This window comes from Phodopus roborovskii, unplaced genomic scaffold (assembly GCF_943737965.1).
Source record: "Phodopus roborovskii unplaced genomic scaffold, PHOROB, whole genome shotgun sequence".
Taxonomy (NCBI): domain Eukaryota; kingdom Metazoa; phylum Chordata; class Mammalia; order Rodentia; family Cricetidae; genus Phodopus; species Phodopus roborovskii.
The window spans coordinates 445119-468345 of record NW_026126517.1 but is presented as its reverse complement, the minus strand read 5'-3'; the positions used below and the strand labels follow the sequence as shown (position 1 = coordinate 468345).

At 48.4% G+C, this 23227-nt stretch overlaps 1 protein-coding gene across 1 annotated transcript in view; it reads left to right on the top strand.

Moving 5' to 3' along the window:
* The window catches only part of Col5a3 (collagen type V alpha 3 chain), a 46459-nt gene that overhangs the window by 5156 nt on the left and 18076 nt on the right, over positions 1-23227 (top strand). Inside the window, exons 3-32 of the mRNA XM_051196743.1 lie at positions 23-212; positions 280-436; positions 1458-1562; positions 2373-2516; positions 5064-5177; positions 5276-5422; positions 7650-7697; positions 7766-7807; positions 8249-8311; positions 9254-9328; positions 9426-9512; positions 10000-10056; positions 10155-10208; positions 10669-10722; positions 11528-11581; positions 11663-11716; positions 11892-11945; positions 12466-12510; positions 12616-12669; positions 13330-13374; positions 13502-13555; positions 13675-13719; positions 14726-14779; positions 14860-14904; positions 15036-15089; positions 16853-16897; positions 17098-17151; positions 17294-17401; positions 18456-18509; positions 23031-23084. Of these exons, the coding sequence (XP_051052700.1) occupies positions 23-212; positions 280-436; positions 1458-1562; positions 2373-2516; positions 5064-5177; positions 5276-5422; positions 7650-7697; positions 7766-7807; positions 8249-8311; positions 9254-9328; positions 9426-9512; positions 10000-10056; positions 10155-10208; positions 10669-10722; positions 11528-11581; positions 11663-11716; positions 11892-11945; positions 12466-12510; positions 12616-12669; positions 13330-13374; positions 13502-13555; positions 13675-13719; positions 14726-14779; positions 14860-14904; positions 15036-15089; positions 16853-16897; positions 17098-17151; positions 17294-17401; positions 18456-18509; positions 23031-23084 (2210 nt within the window). The remainder of the gene's footprint in view (positions 1-22; positions 213-279; positions 437-1457; positions 1563-2372; positions 2517-5063; positions 5178-5275; positions 5423-7649; positions 7698-7765; positions 7808-8248; positions 8312-9253; positions 9329-9425; positions 9513-9999; positions 10057-10154; positions 10209-10668; positions 10723-11527; positions 11582-11662; positions 11717-11891; positions 11946-12465; positions 12511-12615; positions 12670-13329; positions 13375-13501; positions 13556-13674; positions 13720-14725; positions 14780-14859; positions 14905-15035; positions 15090-16852; positions 16898-17097; positions 17152-17293; positions 17402-18455; positions 18510-23030; positions 23085-23227) is intronic.

Here is a 23227-nt window from a genome sequence, read left to right as displayed (position 1 = left end):
CCCCTTCCCTCTATTCATACAGACAGGCATTTCCCTGAGAACTTTTCTGTGTTGTTCACTGTGCGGGGCCAGCCAGCTAATCGGTCTGTCCTTCTGTCTGTTTATGATGAGAAGGGGGTCCGGCAGCTGGGGTTGGCACTGGGGCCAGCTCTGAGTCTCCTTGGTGACCCCATCAGGCCCCTCTCCAAGCAGGTCAACCTCATGGATGGCAGGTGAGTATGGAAAAGGGGAAAGGGTACCGTGCAGAAATTCCTGTACTGAGACTTGTTCCCCTTGCAGGTGGCACCGTGTGGCGGTCAGTATCAGTGGTGACAAGGTGACCCTGGTGGCTGACTGTGACCCTCAGCCCCCCATGTTTGTTCAAGGACCTCAGTTTATCAGCACAGCAGGACTCACCATGATGGGAACCCAGGATGGCAGGGAGAAGACTTTTGAGGTATGGAGTCAGAGGCAGGGGAAACTGAGGCAGAGGCTGGAGAGCTTTGTCTTCAGCCTTAACTAGAAGAGAACAGAGAAGGAAAGTGCCCAGCTTTCACCTAGCCTCACAGAGCCCAAGAACACCATACAAGAGATCAGGTCACCATGTGCTTATGACAGGTGACTGAGGCTGGGGTGTTTGTGGAATTGGACAGATTGCTCTGATTGGTGTAGTGTGGAGATTATGCTGTGTGATTTTTGAGGTGTGAGCCTTCCAGGAGGCTCAGCAACCTCATCTCTCCAGTGAGCCACCTGGTATCTAGAACCTGGTACATGGAGGTAGCCTGAGAGTAAAGGGACATGGAGCTTCAGGGGGCAGATGTTGGGTGTGTTAGTCACTTTTCCCATTGCTTTGACAAAAGCTCCCACAAGAAGGTTTATGTGGACTCACAGTCTGAGGCCACAGTCCATCACAGCAAACAGCAGCATGAGGTGGCAAGTCGCATTGCACCTCAAGCCAGGAAACAGAGAGAGATGGACGCTGGCATTCAACTCTGTTTTTTCTTTTTATCTAGATTAGGACCCCAGCCCAAGGAATGGCACTAACCACATTTAAGATGGGCTCACCCATCTCAATTACCCCAATGTAGATAATACCTCATAGCCACACCCAAAGGCTGGTGTCCAGGGTAATTCTAGATCCTGACAAATTGACTAACTAGGGGCCAGTGGGATGGTTCAGTCAGTAAAGGTGCTGGCAGCTATGCCTGTTGACCTGAGTTCAAACCCAAAATGTATGTGTGGAGGGAGAGAACTAAATCCTGAAGGTTTCCCTGTCACTTCTATATTTGAGTGACCTGGCACACCTGTGCATGTGCACACACATAAATCAATGATAAGTTTAAAAAGTTGGCAGGCTTAACCATCATGCTGGGTGTGTTTTCTCCTGTGGCATTATGGGGCTGGTGGAAGGAAGGGGCAGAGATACACTGGGGAACCAGGACCAGAGTCATGCTGTGGCTCTTTTTCCTTCTGTGCAGGGAGACATCCAGGAGCTGCTGTTAATTCCAGACCCTCAGAGTGCCTTCCAGGCTTGTGAGCTCTACCTGCCTGACTGTGAAACCCCAGATCCTACAACCACAGGGGTAAGTGAGGGGTCCCAGGTGGCAGATGAGCCATCCCTGGCTCTAGGTTTCAAGAAAGAGTGGACAATGACCCAGAAACAAGGATTTGAGCAGCTTTAGACCCTGAACACAGGACTAATCCCAGAAGATGACCTTATCCTCAAGTGACATAGCAAGCCAGGTGTGTTGAGGCCCTCTCTGTATTCAGGAGGCTGATGCAAAAGGACCATGACTTTGAGGGCAACCTAGACTAGATAGCAGAATCCTGTCTCCAAAACAACAACAACAACAACAAATCAGTCTGCAGATGGAGAGATGGCTCAGCCAGCGAAGGACCTTTGCTTTCAAGCACCAGGACCTGTTTGGTCCCCAGAGCCTGTATGGAAAAGCTGAACATGATGGCACTTGCAACCCCAGTGCTGGGAAGGCAGAGACAGGCAGATCCCTGGGGCTCACTGGCCAGCCAACCTGGCTTAACTGGTGAGCTCTCAGCCAGTGGAAAAAAATGGTTTCAACAATAGAAAAAAAGGTGGATGGTGCCTGAGGAATGACACTCAAGGCTGACCGTTGGCTTCCATGTGCTTGTGCACACAGTTGTACACACACACATGAACACATATGCATGCACACACGAATGCATGCACATACACACACACAATACACACATGCATGCACACACATACACACAATGCACACATGCATGCACACACATGTACCTAAGTAAACTGCAGGTTGAATGACAATAATGGACCATATCATGGCCTTCAGAGAGTCAAGGATGGCTTTTCCAATGGGGAAAGTCTCTAGTCCTGACCAGAACTCTTTCCTAAGGCCCCCAAGGAAGAACCAGAAACAACCCCTCATCGCAAGGGCAAAGGAAAGAAAAAAGGGCGGGGTCGAAAGGGGAAGGGAAGAAAGAAAAAGAACAAGGATACCTCAAGGCTGAGCCCAACCCCTAGTGCCTCTGAGAACCAGGTAAGAACCTGGGACCTCCCACTTTGCTCTTCACTGCCTTATTCAGACCCATTTCTGGTCACTCATCTTCGTATTGGTCCTCAGGACTTGACATCTGAGGTCTGGTTTACTCAGCCAAAGGGGATGCCAGGTCCTGTGTCAGAGGCTCTCCCATGTCTCTTCCACACAATCTCCAGTAGAGGAGCTGGAGGAGACACCTCTGAACACAAGAAGGCCTGATGATTAGGAGGTTCATGATATATTCTTAATGGACTCATCAGGTGGGTTAATCGGTGCATAAGTTATTGGTGAGGGTTATTCCTTTGATGGGAACTCTTCTTGAGGTTCTAGCATGGGAGCACAAGTACTCCCTCCCTCCAGCTTTAGAAGAGACACACATGGGTCAGGGTGGGAGGAAGGAGACATCTGCCTAGACCACTAGATCAGTCCAGTCAGCCCTGGAGATCAATGGGATGACAGAGGGTTAGGATTGTTGGTTGAGGAAGTTGTTTGTTGAGCTAAGTGCAGGGATTTCCTACTTGGAGGTCTCCACTAGGAGGCCATTGAAAAGGGTCACTGTTGGTGTTTTGGTGTTCTTTTGTTGTGTGTGAACTTTTCCTGGGAAGGCAGGGAAAATAGATAGGGAACTAATGACCTTAAAGACATAAACAACAGGGAGCTAATGACTAACTAAGGTATGATTCCACTTAGATCTAGGATGGGGGACCAATGAGTTAACTGTGAGGGATTACATACAAGGGTGTGGGTGACCTTTAAGACACTATAAGCATGGATGCTTACTTTCTCTTTAGCCTAGCAAATGGAATCCCTGTCAGTTACCCTTACACACTCAGTACTCTTGCTTTTCTAGAGATCAGGAGACCATATGCAGCCTGGATAGAATTACAAATAGCTAGAAAACAGGTGTGGGAGAGAGTGGCTAGAATCTCTGATGGGGGGGTCAATGGCCCTCCCCACTAACTTATTCTATAAGGAATGTCCACAGGCTGGATCTTGAGGGCCTTTCATAGTCACAGTTGCTTTTGATGAAGATGGCATCAGCTATTAAGGACTGCACTGGAGGACAGCATTCTGGACTAGTGGCCCTGTTTCAATTCTATGACTGTGCTAAAATATCCTGAGCAAAGGGTTAGAGAGATGGTACAGAGGTTAGGAGCCCTTGTTGCTTTTGCAGAGGGGCACGGTTCAGTTCCCAGCACCCATTCACATGGCTCAGAACAGCCTGTAACTCCAGTTCCAGGGGAACTGAAGCCCTCTTCAGTGATCTGCATTCATGTGGTGCTCCAGCAAGTGCATGCACACACACACACATCTGACAACAAAAACAAAAAACAAAACCCCACCTATCCTTAGCAACTTAGAGGAGAAAGGGGGGGCTTATTCCAGCTTACAATTTCAGTCTGTTATTTTGGGGAAAACAGGGCAGCAACTTAGTGTCATATCCACAATCAAGAGCAGAGAGAGAATAAACCCATTAATTCTTGCTCGCCTGCTCTCAGCTAGCTTTTGCTTTTCTTGTACTGTTCAGAACCCCCCTGCCTAGGAGGTGCCTGTCACAGTGGGCTGTGTCTTTCCACACCAGTTAACAACCAAGGCAGTCTCCTAGAGACATCCCACTGGCCCACCTAGTCTAGATAACCATTCACAGACTCCCTTTCAGGGTGACTCTAGGTTGGGTCAAGTTGACATTAGAACCAATCAATGTACTAGTTTAAGGTTATTTGTTAGGGAGATTGCTAGAAGACATGATGGGATCACTGTTAGTGGAATAATTGGTTATTTTGGAGATCACTAAATAGTGATTTTTGTTGGATGATTCCACTGGTTGGGGTCACAGTAAGGTCCCTGGATGGAAGGGTATCTGTTTGGAGCCCTTGGTGGCAATTATGAAGGTGGGGCTCACTTAGCAGTCATTGGTGCTTGGAATAATTTGGGTTAATTTTGTTGCTTATTGACAGGTGGATCACTGGGAAGGGGTCATAAGTCATTGGTTGGGTCAATGCTTGTGGTCCTTGGTTGGAGGGGTCACTGGTTGCAACCACATGTCAGTTCCAGATCTTTCTATCCCATATGAATTCCAAATGTAACATGTCCTTGTCAGCCCCTGATTCTGACCTGTACACCTGTGGCTTCCTTTCTTTGCCTTGACCTAGTTCTTCTGCAGTTGCCCAGGCTGGAGGAGCTGCAGCCTGGCTGGCTGATCGCTGAGCTGTCATGGGAAAGAACATGTGGGGCTGGGCTTCTGGAGTCTGGCCCTGAGTGCTGGCTCTTGACTTTAATCACTGGGCCCTGGAGCCAATCCAGTTCTACTCCCAGGCCTGGGAGACCTGGCCCTGCTGTGCTCCTCCTGGATCTGGTTGTCCCTCTGGCTGCCTTGGACCAGTTGTGCAGGACACTTGCCTTCCTCTCCACCAGCCTCTATGCTCGGTAGAAGCTACCTCTGTCTACCCATCCTCAAATTGGGGGCTACTCTAAGGGAGAGCTTTGGCTCCTCTTTGCTGTGATTGGCTTTGCCCCATATCTGATGCTCCTTCATGCCTGCTGCAGACCTCCCTCCACACCCCTGAGGCAGAGAAGCCAGTTCCCCACCAGCCTCCGACTCTTACACCCTTGGTCATCACTACCACTGTGGCTATTGAACAAAATGCCACTGTCTTGCAGGTTGGTGGGGAGTGTATGGTGCTGGGCCAGGGGATGGGGTGCTGAAGTTGACAAATATTAAGGTCAAGAGCAAACCTTGGCATTCTAAATGTCCTCAGCAGGGATTTGACTCTGATACTGAAACTGAGTTGAGGACTCCAGAGATTGAGACTACTGAGGAGGATGAAGAAGTAGGTGACCCCACCATGAGCAACAAGTTCCGGGCAGCAGAGCAGCCTTTACAGACTGAGTTCCAGATCTTTCCTGTGAGTCTCCCGGGGCTGGGTCAGGAGATGGACATAGATACATGCTTTCTCTTGACTGTGTTTTTTCTTGTGTCAACTATCTTTGTGTGACCCTGGTGCAGTTGCAGTTGAAAATGTTTACCAAACACTTAACAGTATGACAGAGACCAGTGATACAACTGGCTAAACAGGATGAGAAGCCACTTGACTTCCAATGGAACCCTGCTTCTAGCTTGCTGAGTGCCCTGCCTACTGAATGGACAGTAGGGGGAGCCAGAGAGTCAGTGGGGAAGCTTATAGTTAGCAAACAATGTGAGAGAAAATACTTGCTGTTGCTGGAGGCACTTGTGATGGTTAACATTGTCATCTCCATAGGCTCTAGAATCACCTGAGAACAGCCTCTGGGCATGCCTGTGAGACATTATCTAGATTAGGTTAAATGAGGGAAGACACACCTTAAATGTGTGGTGCCAGCTCACAGGCTGACGTCTCCTACTCAATTAAAAGGAGAGAGGGAGAGCATCACCACTCATTACACTTGCCCAGCTTTGTGACTGGCTGCAGTGTGACCAGCTGCCTCATGAGGCCTTCCCTGCTGTGATGGATGCTTCTCCTCAACACGTAAGCTAAAGCAAACCCTCCCACCATTATGCTGCTTCTTGTCAGCAATTTTGTCACAGCAAGGAAAATAGTGCAGCTAGTGAAGAGAGGCGTGTAGTAGGACATCAAGTGGGCTTCAGGACAGAGTAGAAGTTAATAGTGCAATTAGTGAAGAGAGGCATGTAGTAGGACATCAAGTGGGCTTCAGGGCAAAGTAGAAGTTAATAGTGCAGCTAGTGAAGAGAGGCGTGTAGTAGGGCATCAAGTGGGCTTCAGAAAGGCATGTGGTAAGACATCAAGTGGGCTTCAGGACAGAGTAGAAGTTAATAGTGCAGCTAGTGAAGAGAGGCATGCAGTAGGACATCAGGTGGGCTTCAGGACAGAGTAGAAGTTAATAGTGCAGCTAGTGAAGAGAGGCATGCAGTAGGACATCAGGTGGGCTTCAGGGCAAAGCCTTGGGTGGGAAGCATCTAGAGAGCCAGCCTGGCTCTCCTTGGTGCTGGCGGAGGAAAAGCTGGAGCTGAGGCTGATGCTGACTTCTTGCCTTGTCACTCCTCTTGGCGCTATGGCAGAATATCCGGTAGAGACAGCCTGTGGGAGGAGAGGGTTGCTTCACTCACATTTCAGAGGGCCAGCCCACAGTTGCCTGACCTCAAGCATTTGAGCTGAGTGTGGAGATGGGCGGATGTGGTGGAGAAGGAAAGGCAATGAGTGGGGAGTGCTGATTCTCTGCTACCTTTCCCCCACCTCCTTTCTTTCTGTCACCTCCCTCAGTAAGTTCTCTCTGCAAGCACTCAGACACCAACCTCCTAGGTGCTTTCATTTTGATGTGGTTTCTTTGTTTTTGTTCTTTGTGTTTGAGAAGGGTCTTATGGTATAGCCCTAGTCATTCTGGAATGTGCTATGTAGACCCAGCTGCCCTTGAACTTCCAGAGAGCTGACTGCCTCTGCCCTATATGGGCATGCCAAGCTGCTTGTCTTAGGTGACTCTAGAGCCTGTTGAGGTGACAATGTTAACCATCACATCTATCTTCAGTAATGAGTGCTAGGATTAAAGTGTTTGCCACCACACCTGGCCCTTTGCAACTTCAAATCCGGTCGCCTTTAATCCCAGCATGCGGGAGAGGCAGACAGGCAAATTTCTGAGTTCAAGGCCAGCCTGATCTACAGAGTGAGTTCCAGGACAGCCAGGGCTACACAGAGAAACCCTGTCAAACTCATTGAGGATAAGTCAACACATATGTCAGGTGCTATAACCCTTTGCTTTTTGGGTGTCACATACTCACTGACTTCAGGGTTGAGTAAGGGTCCAGCATCAGAAGAGGCAGATAAGGACCTTTGGAGCTTGTGCCCTTCACCTTGAACGATTTACAGAAGTCAGTCATCTCCTTCCACAGTGGAGTTGAGGAACTGAATTCAGGTGTTAACCTTGTAGGGTATGCATTTTTTTTTTCTTTTTGGTTTTTTGAGACAGGGTTTCTCTGTGTAGCTTTGGATCCTGTCCTGGAACTCACTCTGTAGACCAGTCTGGCCTTGAATTCACAGAGATCCACTTGCCTCTGCCTCCTAGCACTGGGATTGAAGGTGTGCCCCGCTGTCTGGCCTAGGGCGTGCACTTTCACATCTCCTCTTTGCCCACTGTCCTCAGGGTCCTGGAGAAAAGGGAGCAAAAGGAGAGCCTGCAACAATAGAGCAGGTGAGAGGGGGCCTGTGAGGAGGGTGAGGGCCTCGTGAGAACGGGGGTCACACTTCTGTTTCCTCCAGGGACAGCAGTTTGAGGGACCTGCAGGAGCCCCGGGACCCCGGGTGAGTACTGGCCCTAGTCCCCCACTCTTTATTCTAGAGCCCATACATAAATCAGCTATGCTACCAGACACTCATGTAGCTGTCCTCTTCCCCTCCCTCCCTCTCTGCCTTTCTTTACCTTTATAAAGCTCAGGCTCATCTTGATCTCATTATGTAGCCCAGTCTGGAATCCATCTCTTGATCCTTCTGCCTCAGCCTCCTGAGGGGATTAGTTATAGTGTTGCCTAGAGGTTGTTGGATAGTCAGTGCTCAAAAGATGTGTCAAAAACAGGTCTATGGTGTGAAGTTGAGAGAGATGCAGGTCACAGACATGTGGGGACGGGGTGCTGGCTAAGAGTAGAGTAGGGAGGTCTGCCTGAAGTCAAGGTCACAGGTGGGTCAGAAGCCAACTACCCTCCAATTTTGCATCTCTTGTGACTTCTTTTTCCTCTGCCTTCACAGGGAATATCTGGTCCTTCAGGCCCTCCAGGCCCTCCAGGCTTCCCTGGAGACCGAGGTCTACCGGTAAGAGACTTCCCACTGAGAGTACCTCTGCAGTGGTGTGGACTGTGTCCCTCTTCAGGGTGGGATTTCAGGTTGGGAGTGTGGAGACTGGATATAGGTGTGGGGGGCTGGAATTAGGAACACCATTGCTGAAGTGACATGGACCCTGTTGCCCCATCTGTTAACCATCTCTCTGATGGTCACTGGGGAACTATCCATTTTCTCTTCATGCCTGTTTTTTGTATCTTTAAATATTTTATGATGTTTTAATTTATCTATTTTGTGTGAGTACACATACGTGTTGGGTGTTAGTATGTAGCCTGGCACCTGAGTGGAAGTCAGAAGGCACCTTTCAGGGGTCAGTTCTCTCCTTCCACCGTGTGGATCCCAGGTTGTCAGGCCTGGCAGCCTGTGCCTTCACTTGCTGACTTGTCTTGCTGGTTAAAAAAATATTTATTTTATTTATTTGTGTCTGTATGTGTGCGCATGTGTAATCATAGCTGTGTGTACAGAGGCCAGAGAGGGCTTTAGATCCCTGTAAGCTGGGTTATATTCCTTTGTGGGATGCTTGGCTTGTCGCTTGGGTGCTAGGATCCAAACTCCAGTCCTCATCATTATGCATCAAGGTCTGTTAACCGCTGAGCACCCCTCCAGCACCCATGAGTCTACATCTGTTTCCTCTGCACCTGTCTGTGTCTCCCTTGTTCATCCATCCCTGCAGTTTCTCCCACAGTAGCTTTTTTCTCCTTTCCTTCCTGATTCTCTGCTTTAGTGTCTCTCTTATCACCTTTGTCTCTGTTCCCATCTCTTTGCCCCTCTCCTCTCTTCCTCCTCAGACTCTTTCTCTCCCTCTCACTGCTCTCCCCCTCTTCTTTAGAGCTCTCCCTCTCTCTTCCCCCTCCTTTTCTGTCTCCCATCCCCACCTCTGTTCCCCTCGTCCCTCTCTCTCTCTCTCTCTCTCAGGGTCCTGCTGGTCTCTCAGGAATTCCAGGTGTGGATGGAGTCAGGGGTCTACCAGGCACTGTGATTATGATGCCGGTAAGGAAGGGAGTGTACCATCCTTGGGGAGTGGAGTTCTGACTCCAGGGGCTGCCTTTCTGTGGACCTCTACTCATCATCTCTAGTTGTTCCTTAGTTCCATTTTGCAAGCAGCTCATCATTGAAAGGGCCCCCAGTCTCCTTCCAGCAGACACAGGCACAGGCAATACTACAACAGGCTCAGGTGAGTGGGATAAGGGGAGTGTGTTTTTGTGGGGGATGGCAGAAGTAAGATTCATGCAGGACTGGTGGGGATACAGGGAACCTCTCTCCTGAAGATGCTTGCCATGAGCCTCTGTTGTTATAGTAAAATCCTGAGGCTGGGTAGTTTATAAAGAACAGAGCTAATAATTCTGGAGCCTTGGAAGTCCCAGAGCAGAATGAATGCTGACTCCTGGGTGGGTGTATTGTAACTGGTGGAAGGTGGACCTGACAACACAGTAAATGTACCAGGATGAGACATTACTCTCATAAAGGTACTGATTGCCATTATGAGGACCCCAGCCTTCTGATTTCATCTAATTCAATCTTCCAAAAGGCTCCCTCAAAATGTTATCAACCAATGAACTGGGAGACAAATTTGTAACCTATGAATCAGGGAGGCACATTCTTAACTGCAGCAGTGTTTCTGTGGTCTCGTGGGGGACTCTTGCTTCTGTCTGTATTTCCAGCTCTCCATGAAAGGGCCCCCTGGTCCAGTGGGGCTCACTGGGCGCCCAGGCCCTGTGGTAAGTAAGGGGTCTGTTTTGGGAAGAGGGATACACCAATGCCAGATGGCCACATTGCTCAAGCTGTGTCGTCTTCCCCCCGTCTCTTGTCCTCCAAGGGCCTCCCTGGATATCCAGGTCTGAAAGGTGAATCAGGAGAAGTAGGGCCACAGGTGAGATTGGAGGGATTTGGGGGGAATGGGTTAGATGGAAAAAGTTTCCTCCTAAGGATACTGGTTGGAGAAAATAGAAATATATCTTTGAGATTTCTGCTCCTCCTGGGCTAGGGACTGGGACTCAGCTGGTAAAGCACTTGCTTAGCATGTAAACACATAAACCAGGTGTGGAAGTACAAAGCTGTCATCCCAGCCCTTGTGGGGTATAGTGGGGCACTGAGGCTGGAGGATCAGCTACTTAGATAGTTGGAGGCCAGGCTGGGGTATAAAACCCTGACTCAAAAATAAATAAAACATCTTTAATCCCAGCACTTCAATACATAGAAGTAGGTAGATCAAGGGCATCCTGGTATATATAGTGAGTTCTAGGCTAGCCAGAGTCACATAGTGTGAGACCCTGACTCAAAAAAAGCATAAGCCTTCCTTTGTCATTCTTTCTTCTTATTTCCCACTGCAGGGTCCCCGAGGATTACAGGGCCCTCCTGGGCCTGCTGGCCCAGAAGGCAAAATAGTAAGTAGCTTCTAGGTTCTTCAGTTGTGGTCTGCTCACCCCCAGCACCTAATACAAACCCCAGCTTTGTCCCTCTGGGTCTTCAGTTAGCAGATGGACCTGAGCATTGAAGGCAGGTAGTGTACAATGAAGGGATCTGGCAGATCATACTTTATGGGTACCTGAGAACATGGGAAATGCTTGGCCTGGGATCTGAAGTGTAAACAGGAGCAGACAAGGAGTAGCCTGAGCAGCGTGACACATAAAAGGAATACTGCAGCTGTGCGTGCCAGTGCATGCCTGTAACCCCAGAACAGAAGAATCAAAAGTTCAAGGTCATCCTTTAACTTCTGCATGAGGTAAAGTGCTTAATGCCAGATCTGGTGACCAAAGTTCAATCCTGAGACTCACCTGATTGGAGGAGAGGACCGACTTCCAAAAGTTGTCCTTTGACCTCCACATGTGAGCCATGGCTCATGCATCGTGCACGTACACACACACACACACACACACACACACACACACACACACTAAATAAATAATGCTTTTAAATTAAAACACTAGCCAGGTGAGGTGGCACATGACTTTAATCCCAGCATAGTGAATACCAGGCCAACCAGGGTTATATAGTAAGAGAGTGACTCAACAAAAACAAAACAAAAAACAAAAAAACAAAAAGCAAAAAAGAAAGAACGAAAGAAAGTAGCCTCTGGGAAAGGAGTCGTAAAAGATAACAAACACATACTAGTCATAAGGCTGACACTTGACAGGCAGAGGGAAGTGCCCTGGGAAGCTTGTCCTTGACTTTGGTCTCATTCCTTCTTAGGGCCGAGCTGGAGCAGATGGGGCTCGGGGTCTCCCGGGAGACACTGGACCTAAGGTGGGTGATGGGGCCAGGACTGATTAGGGGTGGAGAGTGTCAAGGTCAAAGGTTCAAGGCAGCTGCTATCTCTTCCAATAGGGTGATCGGGGCTTTGATGGCCTTCCAGGGCTGCCTGGTGAGAAGGGCCAGAGGGTGAGTGTGTGAGGTGGCTTCCCAAATCCTTTTCCTTGTCCCAGCATCAGCATCAGAACTTCACACTGTCTGAACCTTCATGTCCCCATACTGAGGTTTCTTTTGGAAGTGAGTGGTTCCTGCACATGCTACTCCACTCAAATGCTACCCCCCCCCCCCCCCCCCCCCGCTCTAGGGTGACTTTGGACACGTAGGGCAGCCTGGTCCCCCAGGAGAGGATGGGGAAAAGGTAAGTTGGAGGAAGGTTTAGGAATGAGGAGGGTTTGGAAGTTCAGAAATCTGAGGAACAAGGGTTTGGGTGATATGCTCAGTAGGAAGCTCTTGCCAGACTCCTTCAGCATGTTGGGAAAGTGGTAAAACCTCTAGGCAAGGGTTGGGGGCGTGGCTTAGTGGTAGAGCCTCTGTCTAGAATCTCCCAGTGAAGAGCTGGGGGCGTGGCTCAGTGCTGGAGCATATCTCTACAATATATGAAGCCCTATTCTATTCCTAACATTGAAAAAAAAAAAAATTTAAACAGAAGCAGGCTGAATGGTATCTGGGGATTGGTTAGGGCTGGGTTGGAGGAGCAGGAAGCCCCAGAGGCCTTTGCAAGGTAGCATTGGAGCTGAGAGCTAGCTTGGGTTAGCATGTGGAATGGCAGGTTGAGGCCTGGAGTCTGTGAGTTCTATCTGCAGGGATATGGACACATCAGAGTGAGTCTAAAAGGGGCTGTACTTCACCACTCCAAATAATGATGACACTTTCCACAGGGCCTGCAGGGACCTCCAGGGCCCACTGGCCAGGCTGGAGAGCCGGTGAGTATTGGGAGACCCCAGTCTCCTTTACTTGTGGAAGGGAAGGGAGATACCCCTTGGGTCATGAAACTCTGATGCTGGGATTATGTGGCCCTTTCCTTGCAGGGTCCCCGAGGTTTGATTGGCCCCAGAGGCCTCCCTGGACCCCTAGGACGCCCGGTAAGAATCTTGCTGGCTCTCATCTCCCTGACTGTTGTAACCTTTCCTGTCTTCCCTTACACCACTACTTCCATACTTATTTATTTATTTATTTGTGTGTGTGTGTTCGTGGTGTGTGCGTGTGCACACACACACACACACACACACACACACACACACACATGGCCCACATGTGGAGATCAGGTTCATTTCCTTCACTGTGTGGGTCCCTGGATTCAAACTTAGGCTATTAGGCTTGGCAGTGAGTGCCTTTACCCACTAAATAACCTCTCTCCATCCCCCTTCACTTTCTGTGTATGCCATGCACATTCATGTGTGTGAGTGCACAGAAATGTGAAAGCCCTAGAGAGTTAAGATTGTCCTTTTTTCACTGTTTGAGGGTTCTTCTGTTTGTTTTCCCACTGTGTCCCTGGGGCTAGCTGGCCTACAAGCTTCTCAGCTTCCTGTAGGGGATAACAAACTCTAATGCTACCTGTCAGGCTTTTGCATGGGTTCTGAGGATTCAATTTCAGACCTTCATGCTTGTATAGCAAGTGCCTTTACCCACTGAGCCAGCTCCCTAGCTGGAATATTCTTTCTGTTGCTTGGTGTTTCCTTTTCTACATGTTTTTTAGTAGCTCATACCCAGATCCTGATCTGTCCCCAAATCTGTCCTCACAGGGTGTGACTGGACGTGATGGTGCACCAGGTGCCAAAGGCAATGTGGTAAGTGTCCTTCGCCCTTCTAACAGTCCGAGCTCACGGTCATTGATAGCTTTGTCTGTTTGGAACTTTCCTGACCCTCCACACCCTGAACCTTCCTGGCTTCACTGACCCACCCCTTCCCCCACAGGGTCCTCCTGGAGAACCAGGTCCTCCAGGACAGCAAGGAAACCATGGCTCCCAGGTTCAAGCCCTCTGTCCCAACAGTGGGGGTGTGGTGGTTGGCTGAGCCACAGTCCTCCTTTGACCAGTTTTGTTACCCATCTCTCTTCTCATGATTCCCTCACCCTCTTTTTATCCCAGGGAATTCCAGGCCCTCAGGGGCCCATTGGCACTCCTGGGGAAAAGGTAAGTGGCTTTTCTCATGTCATCAGGAGTAGCTTCTTTCAAGGGCCCCTTTGAGGGACTTCCTGCTGGTGAATAGTCACATTCCAGAAGCCAGGCCAGAGTGACAAGAGTGGCATTGTTGGGGGAGGGTTTCCAGGAGAAGCTCACCAAGGCTGGCAGACAGAGGAACTGTTGTTAGCACAGAAGCCCTCATAGAAGGGACTCCCAAGATGCTAAGGGGTGGGGGGCAGCCCTTCCTGGGAACCAGGGTGCTCTGTCTTTGTCCCTCTGCACATCTGTGGCTTGCTTCCCTGGCAGATACACTTGTGTGTGCATACCTGTGTGTGTGTGTGTGTGTGTGTGTGTGTGTGTGTCTGTCCTAGTTTGCTTCTCTGTTGGTGCAATAAAACATTGACTTGAGGAGGAGGCGGCTCTTTTGATCTATGCTTCCATGTTACTGAGGGAAGTTAAGGCAGGAATTTGGAGGCAGGAACTAAAGTAGAGGACACGGTGGAGAGCTGCTCAGCCTCCTTTTTTATACAGCCCAGGACCACCTGTTCAGGGTGATACCACCCACAGTGGGCTGTCCACATCAGTCATTAAACAAAAAAATGTCCTATTTCCTGCAAACATCTGATAGTTCCCAAGGTGGACACAGCCTAGCAAAGCTAATCAGATCCTTCCAGGAATGGAAACTGGAAACTGGGACTAGGAACCCCTCAGGGCCACCTAAGCTCTTCCTTCTGAAGCTGTGGGTGGGGTGCTCTCTCTCTCTCTCTCTCTCTCTCTCTCTCTCTCTCTCTCTCCTTTTAAGACAAGGTTTCTCTGTAGCTCTTGCTGTCCTGTAACTCTGTAGATTAGGTTGGCCTTGAAGAGACCTGCTTGCTTTTGTCTCCAGAGTGTGGGGAATAAAGGCGTGGGACACCACTCGCTGGATGAACTTTCAAAGAAAGGTGTACCACAACCTTCCAGTCCCAGAAATTGAGAGTGTAAACCAGTGTAAACTAGACTGTGCCTTTTCTTTCAGGGTCCCCCAGGAAATCCTGGAATTCCAGGTGTTTCAGGAGCTGAGGGCCCCGCGGTGAGAACCAGGAGCAGGGGGAAGGGTTGGGAATTTGTATAGCAAATTGGGCCTTTGATGAGTTGATGTTTCTCCACCAGGGTCACCCAGGCCATGAGGGCCCCACAGGAGAAAAGGGGGCGCAGGTGAGTGCGCAGGAGGGTGGCTGGTCTGGGGAAGATGATTAGTAAGTAGCTGTGGGGCAGTGAGGAGACAGAGGGTACTCGGAACAGGGACAGTGTGGAACTGGATAGCACTGGCCTTATTTTCTTTTCAGGGTCCACCAGGGTCAGCAGGCCCTCTGGGCTATCCTGGACCTCGGGGTGTGAAGGTAGGTAACACTAGAGGGCTTGAAGATAGGATAGTTCATTAGTGTTGGTGTCAAAAAACCAACTTAGTGCCTGTCGGTGGTCCCAGGATTGGGGAGACAGAGGTAAGACAAATGCTGCAAGATAGAGGCTAGCCTGGGCTATATAGTGAGTTCTAGGCCAGCCAGGGCTGAATTGCATTATTGTATTTTGAGACCTTGCTCACAAAACAAACACTAACAACACACATGTTCACACATACACACACACACACACACCTGTAATCACAGTACTTGAGGGAGGAGGATCAGGATTTTAAGATTAGTCTCTGTTATACAAGTTTGAATTCAGCCTGTCTCAAAATAAGAATTAAAAAGAAGGCTGTGGCTGTAGCTCAGTTGGTGGTAGAATGCTTGCCTAGCATGGATAGAACCCCAGTTCTATCCCCAACATCCTATACACTCAATAAGGTGGTACATGCCTTTTGTCCTAATGTTGAGGTAGTAGAGGCAGAGGGATTGGGAGTTCAGTGTTATCCTTAGCTAATAGTGATTTTGAAACCAGCCTGGTCTAAATGAGACTCTGTTTCAAAAACAAAATGAAACAGACAAAAAAACACCTGAACACTTAGGCAGGGAGGATCTCTGAGCTTTCTAAGCCGTCCTGGTCTACAGAGTGAATTCCAGGCCAGGTAAGTGGGGGGGGGGGGCTACTGTCCCCCAAACAACACAAGAGTCCCTCTCCTGACTGGCAGTGATAGTGCACAACTTTAATCCCAGCACTTGAGAGGCAGAGGCAGGCGGATCTCTATGAGTTTGAGGCCAACCTGGTCTACAGAGTTAGTTCCAGATCAGCCAAGACAACGCAGAGAAACCCTGTCTGGAAAAACCAGGGGAAAAAAAGTCCCTCTCTTAAACAAACAAACAAAACAAACATAAACAAACATGAAAAATAGTATACTAATGGTTCTGTTTTATTGTTAGTTACTTTTGTTCATCTTTTTCTTTGCTTAATTTATAAACTGGACTTTATCATAGTTTGATGTGTGCATAAAAGAGGCAGCACAGATAAGAACGGGTCTTATCAGCTTCAGGCAACCTCTGGGGGTTTCCTAACTTATTTTGCAGATGAGTGGGGGGACTGTGGCTGCAGCCTGTATTGTATCTGAATCTAGATACTTTGTAGCCAAGAGAGGCAGCCAAAAGCTTTCTTTCCAATGGTCCAGTGAATTACTGTGGGGCTGCAGAAAGCCATGTTGTTTCCAAGCACATAGTTGTATCAGCTCCAACTGCTAGTTCATTCTTCAACTGAGCAGAGTTCCATCTCAGCCAAGTGCAGTTAGTTTGTCAGAGTGCTGCAGGCAGGAAGTCAGTCCAGGGCATGCACGGGATAGTCATGCTGTCACCAGGAACAGAGTCTCATTGTGGCTAGCACAATGGGGAAAACTCTCCCCTGCTTTGGGAGCCAGGCTGGACTCTGGAATGTTCTTTGTGCTGCCAGAAAAACTACGGACACTGTGTCCTCGGGAAGTAGAAATGAATGGCAAGGAGATTCAGCTTTCCCTGTTCCCCCGTGTATGAACTTGGGGCGGGTGATAGCTACCAGACATGCAGTGGGTAGGGGAAGCTGAGAAACACACTGAAGGGCTCTGGGGAGACAGGACCATTTCCTTCATGGCTTCCCACCACACACTTGTAACTGTCCTAACAATTTTAGGTTAAGGGAGAAAGTTTAGAGCTCTCCTTAAACAGGGAAGGAGACTGAGAGCTCTTTTAAACTTTTTTAGGGTACCTCTGGCAACCGGGGTCTCCAAGGAGAGAAAGGAGAAAGGGTGAGAAGGAAGGGGTTCAATGGATGGGAGGGAGAGGGGGCCCCATAGAGGCCCTGGCTGTGGCCCTTCCCTAAAGCCCTAACTTCTGACATGTTTCGTCTTCCATCCTTCTTTCGCTTCTACTACTCCCCCCTTTCTCTCCCCTTTCTCCCTTCTTCCCACTGCTCCATCTCCATCTCGATTTCTATCTCTTCCCTTAGGGAGAGGATGGCTTTCCTGGCTTCAAGGGTGATGAGGGACCGAAAGGTGATCAGGTAAGACCAGCTCTAGATGAGGGGCTGTGTGGGTCTAGGGTGGTTTGGGGAAGACACAGGGGGAATGAACTGGGGTTAATTAAATAGAGGATGGGCAGAGTAGGAAGGATGAATGACTATTTCAATCTCTATTTTATTTCAGGGAAACCCTGGACTCCCAGGTTCCAGAGGAGAGGATGGTCCGGAAGGACAAAAGGGGCCTGAGGGACTGGCTGGGGAAGAGGGTCCCCCAGGAGCAGCGGGAGAGAAGGTGATCAGATGGGCTTTACTCATGTTGTTCACTGCCAATCTCTCTGTACCTTGCTGCTGCCCCACCCACCAATATGGAGATGGAACGAGGGATTTTCACATGGTAGAAAATAGTTGTACTGTAGAGCCATGTCCCAGCCCCTCACTGGGGGATTCTAGGCAGGGGATCTACCACTGAGCCACACTCTAGCCCCTCACTGGAGGATTCTAGGCAGAGATGTAAGACTGACCTAAGTCCCTAGCATACTTAATTTCTTTGTTGAGCATTATAGAGCAATTCCTTGCATATACCTGTGTTTTAATCTCTACAGCTTTGTGTAATAGACATTTTTAAAAATTTATTTTGTTTTTAGCAGATCATGGTGGTATATTCCTTTAATGCCAGTTCTGGTGAGCTGGGGCTGGGGTTAGGGCAAAGGCACATAGATCTCTATGAGTTTGAGGGTAGCTATATCCATGTGTTTTAGGACAGTCAGAGCTACACAGTGAGGCACTGTCTAAAAAAAAGGATATATATATATATATATATATATATATATATATATATATATATTTGATTTTTTGGTTTTTGAAATAGGGTTTCACTGTGTAGCCCTGGTTGTCCTGGAACTCACTATGTAGACCAGGCTGGCTTGAGTTCACAGAGATCTACCTGCCTCTACCTTCTGAGTGCAAGGATTAAAGGCATGCACCACCACAGACTAGCAAAGAAGGAAAGATTTATTTTTATTTTTAATTGTGTCTGTGTGAGTCATTCATACATGAGTGCAGGTGCCTTCAGAGGCCTTCCCCTGAACTAAGGTCACAGGTGGCCATGAGCTCCCTGATGTGGGTGCTGGGAACCAAACTGCTGAGCCATCTCTCCAGTCCCTGTAATCAACATTTTATCACCATTTTAAGACCTGGACAGTGGTTTGCATGGGTGAGTGAGCTCCTCACAGGCACACCCCTTGTAGGGACTCAGCTTCTCACTCTGCTCTGCAGCCATCTTAACCTTCCCCTCTAGTTTCTAGCTTGCAATATCTGACCTTTGTCCTACAATCTTTCTTCTATAGGGCAAGCTTGGGGTGCCAGGTCTCCCAGGTTATCCAGGACGCCCAGGACCTAAGGTAAGAGGCCTTGAAGGTAGAGGTGGGCAGGGGAAGGTAGACAACTGATGCCTATGGGTTTAGACTGTGGTCTGAGGGGTGAGGCTGTACAGCTTGTGGGTCACTGCAAGGGTGTACAGTAGGACCTGGGCATCATGAACTTGTTCTCAGATGGCCACTGCTTATGACACTGAGTGAGGCTCTTCAGCCCATTTTCTCAGCTCTTGGTGTCTGCCTTATTCACTTGATGATTTTTGGTGTGGTTGCTTGGTCCATCAACCAGCCGGGTGTGTTAGACTGTTTTCTACTGCTATAACAAAAACATATGAAGCTGGATACTTTATGAAGAAAAGAAGTATGGTTAGCATAGCTTTGAAGACTAATAATTCAAAATCAGAGGTCTCCACTGATTCAGCCCTAGGTAAAGTCCCTCCCTGGCTGAGTTACTTTATTAGGGGATGATGTCATGGCAAAAGCAGGTATGAGTTAGAGCGACGCAGACATGGGATAGCCACACTTTTTCCGTTAATAAGCACCCTCTCAAGACCAGGGAGGCAGCTGTCAGTACAGTGCTTGCTGTGCAAACACAAAGCTGTTGCTGGGGTCTTTCTTGCCCCACCATGTCCCTCTGCCGCTTCAGCATTTGAGTCCTAGCACCCATGTGAAAAGCCATGTGTGGTGGATGGCACATATCTATTACTTCAGCACTGGGGAGGTAGAGAGGAGGGTCCCTGGGTGCCAATGGGCAGCCAGTCTAACCAATGAGCAAACTCGTTTTAGTGAGAGACCTTATCTCAAAGAATTAAGGTGGAGCGGCTAAGGAGATGGATCAGCGGAGAGAGAGCTTGCTGCAACAAGCACATGAGTTCAAATTCCCATCTCCCACTTATACATCCAGGTTGGAGAAATGGCTCAGTGCTTGAGAATCCTTGCTGCCCTCAGTTCTCCATATCCGAATTGCCAGCTCACAACTGCCTGTGACATCAGTGCCAGACAGTTTGTCCTCTGCAACGTCTCTCTCTCTCTCTCTCTCTCTCTCTCTCACACACACACACCTTTTAAATAGGAAGGAAAAAAGTTCAGGCAAGGCCTGTGTACCTGTAACCCCAGGACCATGGGGGGCTGAAACAGGAAGATCATTGGGGTTTGTTGTCCACCAGCCTAACTCCATGTTCAGTAAGAGACCCTGTCTCAAAGGAATATGATGGAGAGCAAGAGAGGTGGATGTCAGATAGCCTGTCTGGCCTCTGCTTGGACACATGTTCATATTCTGCCTTAGATTGGGTTTCTATTGCTGTGAAAAGACACCATGACCACGGCAATTCTTATAAAGAAAACATTTAATTGAGATGGCAGCTTACAATTCAGAGGTTCAATCCATTATCACCATGGTGGGGAGCATGGCAGCGTGCAGGCAGATGTGGTGCTGGCTACATCTTGGCTTGCAGGCAACAGGAAGTTGACTGAAAGTCACAATGAGTGAAGCTTGAGCAAAAAGACCTCAAAAGTCACCTCCACAGTGATACACTTCCTCCAACAAGTGCTATTTTCTCCCTTTGGAGGCCATTTTCTTTCAAACCACCATAGATACCATGTGTGCATGCTTTCACATGCTCTCACACAGGCACCCACCCACACCAAAGTGGAGCATAAAGAAGTCACCTGGCATTGGCTTCTAGCTTCCACATTCGTGTGCACATATAGGAACACACATATACCAAACAAAAATCCTCTTGGATGAGTAAGATAATTCAATAGATGAAGGTGCTTGCTCCAAATCTCATGGCCTGAGTTTCATCCCCAGCACCCACTTGAAGGAAAGAGAGCACTGATTCCTGCAAGTTGTCTCTTGACTTCCACATGCACGTGGCAGTACACATGCGCCCAGAAAATAAATAAATATAATAAAAATGTTTTAATTTTACTGAGACACAGTCTCACTGTGTATAGGCCAAACTGGTCTTTAACATACAGAGATCCACCTGCCTCAACATCCTGAGTGGTTGTCATCAAAAAAAAATTTTTTTTTTAAAAATACCTTTTCTAAATGTTTCTTGAGGTTTTATTTATTTTATTTTATGTGTATGGGTGTTTTGCCTGCACATATGTCTGTACACCATAGATGCATGCAGTGTCTGAAGAGGCCAGAAGAGGGCTAACGTCCTCTTCTGGAACTGGAGTTACAGGATGTTGTGAGCCTGACATGTGGGTGCCGGGAAGCAAACCCAAGTCCTCTGGAAGAACAGCCAATGTTCTTGCTTGCTGAACCATCTCTCTAGCCTCCTTTAAAAACCTTCTTATGGGGGTTGGAGAGATGACTCAGTGGTTAAGAACACTAGCTGGTTTTCCAGATGTCCTGTGTCCAATTCCCAGCAACCATATTATGGCTTACAACCATCTATAGTGAGATTTTGTGCTCTCTGCTGAAGGAATACATGTAGACAGACCAGTGTACGTAATAAATAAATCTTAGAAAAAAAACCAAAACAAAACCAAAACCTTTCTTATGGGATCTTAACTTCTTATGGGATCTAACTGGGTGCCATGAGAACTCTTAATCTCTCCTCTCACTACACTATGCCCCTTAAAGGTACCCTATCCAGGGGGTAGGGCACACAAAGACATTGGAATCCTAACAGAAGAAACTCACAGAAATGAGATCTGTCCAATCTTGAATTGATTATGACCTAACACAGTATACTTAAACTGAAATGAAGTTATGTAGAAGCACGTGCCAGTGTTATGAGGGATGTGGATGAGATTGTACTCTCAGTCTGAGCCACACCCCAGACTGCATCATGGGCGATTGAGCGTGTCTGTTTATGTAAACTCATTTGGGAACTTGAAGATATGTGGAAGCATATTTGCATGCAGCATCCTCTTTTAAAAATTACATTTATGAGCCTGGTATGGTGGTATCCACCTTTGATCCCAGCACTCAGGAGGCAGAGGCAGGAGGATCTCTGAGTCTGAAGCTAGCCTGGCCTACAGAGCAAATACCTTGACAGCCAGGACTGTTACAGAGAGAAACTCTGTCTGGAAAAACAAACAAACAAGCAAACAAACAAACAAAAAAACATTTATGGGATAGAGAGATGCTCAGAGCTCTTGCTGCTTTTGCAGACAATCGGATTCAGTTCCCAGCAACTATATGGTGATTGTAATTCTAGCTTGAATCTCGGGGACCTAGTGTCCTTCCTTTTCTGTTCCCAATGGGCTCTGGCACACACAGATACACTAAAAGACAACTCGTGGTCAGTTCTCTCATTCCATCCTGTGGGTGCTGCACATCAAATTCAGGTCATTAGGATTGGTAGCCAGCACCTTTACCCACTGAGACATTGCACCAGAAACAGAATTCTTCTCGAGTTCCATATTTTTGCTGTTTGGAGTTGACATGGTTGTCTTGCCCACACCTCACTGAAAACTAACTTTTGCAGATAAGATGTATTTGGCTCACAGTCTTGAGTGGCCCTGTGACTTTTGGCTTCTGGTGGCAGGATTAAGGTGTCAGACAGGAGCCACTCACAGCATAAACTGAGAGAGTAGGAATAGAGGAGAGAGGTGCAGAATGAATGCAAGAGAGAAAGGAAAAGGGACAGAGAGAAGGGAGATACAGAGAGATTGAGAGACCAAGTTACCCAATCCCACTCATAGGCTTACCCCCAATAACCTAACAATCTCCCTCAAATTCCCACCCCCTTTTTGTCAGCCTTTGAGTTGCTTGTTTTGTTTGTGTGTTCATGTTCAGATGTGTGCTGACCTCTACATATGCAGGCTACCTAAGCGTGGAAGCTGGAGGTTGGTGTTCAGCGTCTTCCTCCATCGCTCCCACCTTGTGTATTGAAGCAGGGTCTCTCACTGGAATCCAGAGCTCACTGATGCCAGTTGTCTGGCTAGTCAGCTTGTTCCTTAAGGGACTCCTCTTGAGTGCTGGGACTACAGGCAGGCTAGCACACCCACTCACCGGTCCCTCTTGTTTCCTTTTGAGACAGGACAACAAGTAGTTTAGGCTGACCTTGAAATCCTGATCCTCCTGTTTCACCTTGAATGCTGGGGCCACAGGCAGATGCCACCATACCTAAGCTATGGTGCGGGTGGCAGAGCTCAGGGCTTCCTGAATGCTAGGCAGGGGTTTTACTAGATGAAATGATAGAGGAGGCCAGCTGACATTCTTCTGTGGCTCTTCTATGTGTGTTGCGTGTGTACCTTCACTCATGATTCTACACATATCACATACACATGCACATAAAATTATAAGTGATGAGTGACTGATGGCTTTGTGTAGACCTAAGAAAAGACCATTTAAGGTGAAAGAAGGGATGTGTTCAAAGGTTCTGGGGCAGGAACATGCTAGGACACCTGAGGAATTTGGGAGATGGCAGTGTGACTGCTGTGGGGTGGGAATCAGAGAATGAGGCAGGCAGGAGGGTGGAGGCTGGGGCTGGGGGTGATGCGAGAAGGCCAAAGGATGGAGCCAGGGGCCGATTCTGCCTTATGTTTACTAATCCCAGAATCTCATGTTTAATTCTGTCTGTTCAGGGATCTGTTGGATTTCCTGGACCCCTGGGACCACTGGGGGAGAAAGGCAAAAGGGTAAGTTGAGATCCAGTGGGTATGGGGAAGGTCAGCCTGGCCCAAGGGCAGCAGCTTTTGTATGCCAGGAGGTGGGTGTTGGAACAGTTTGTGCTTTTAGAGTAAGTTGTCTTCTGTCAGTGAAGGCATTCAAGACACCCCCA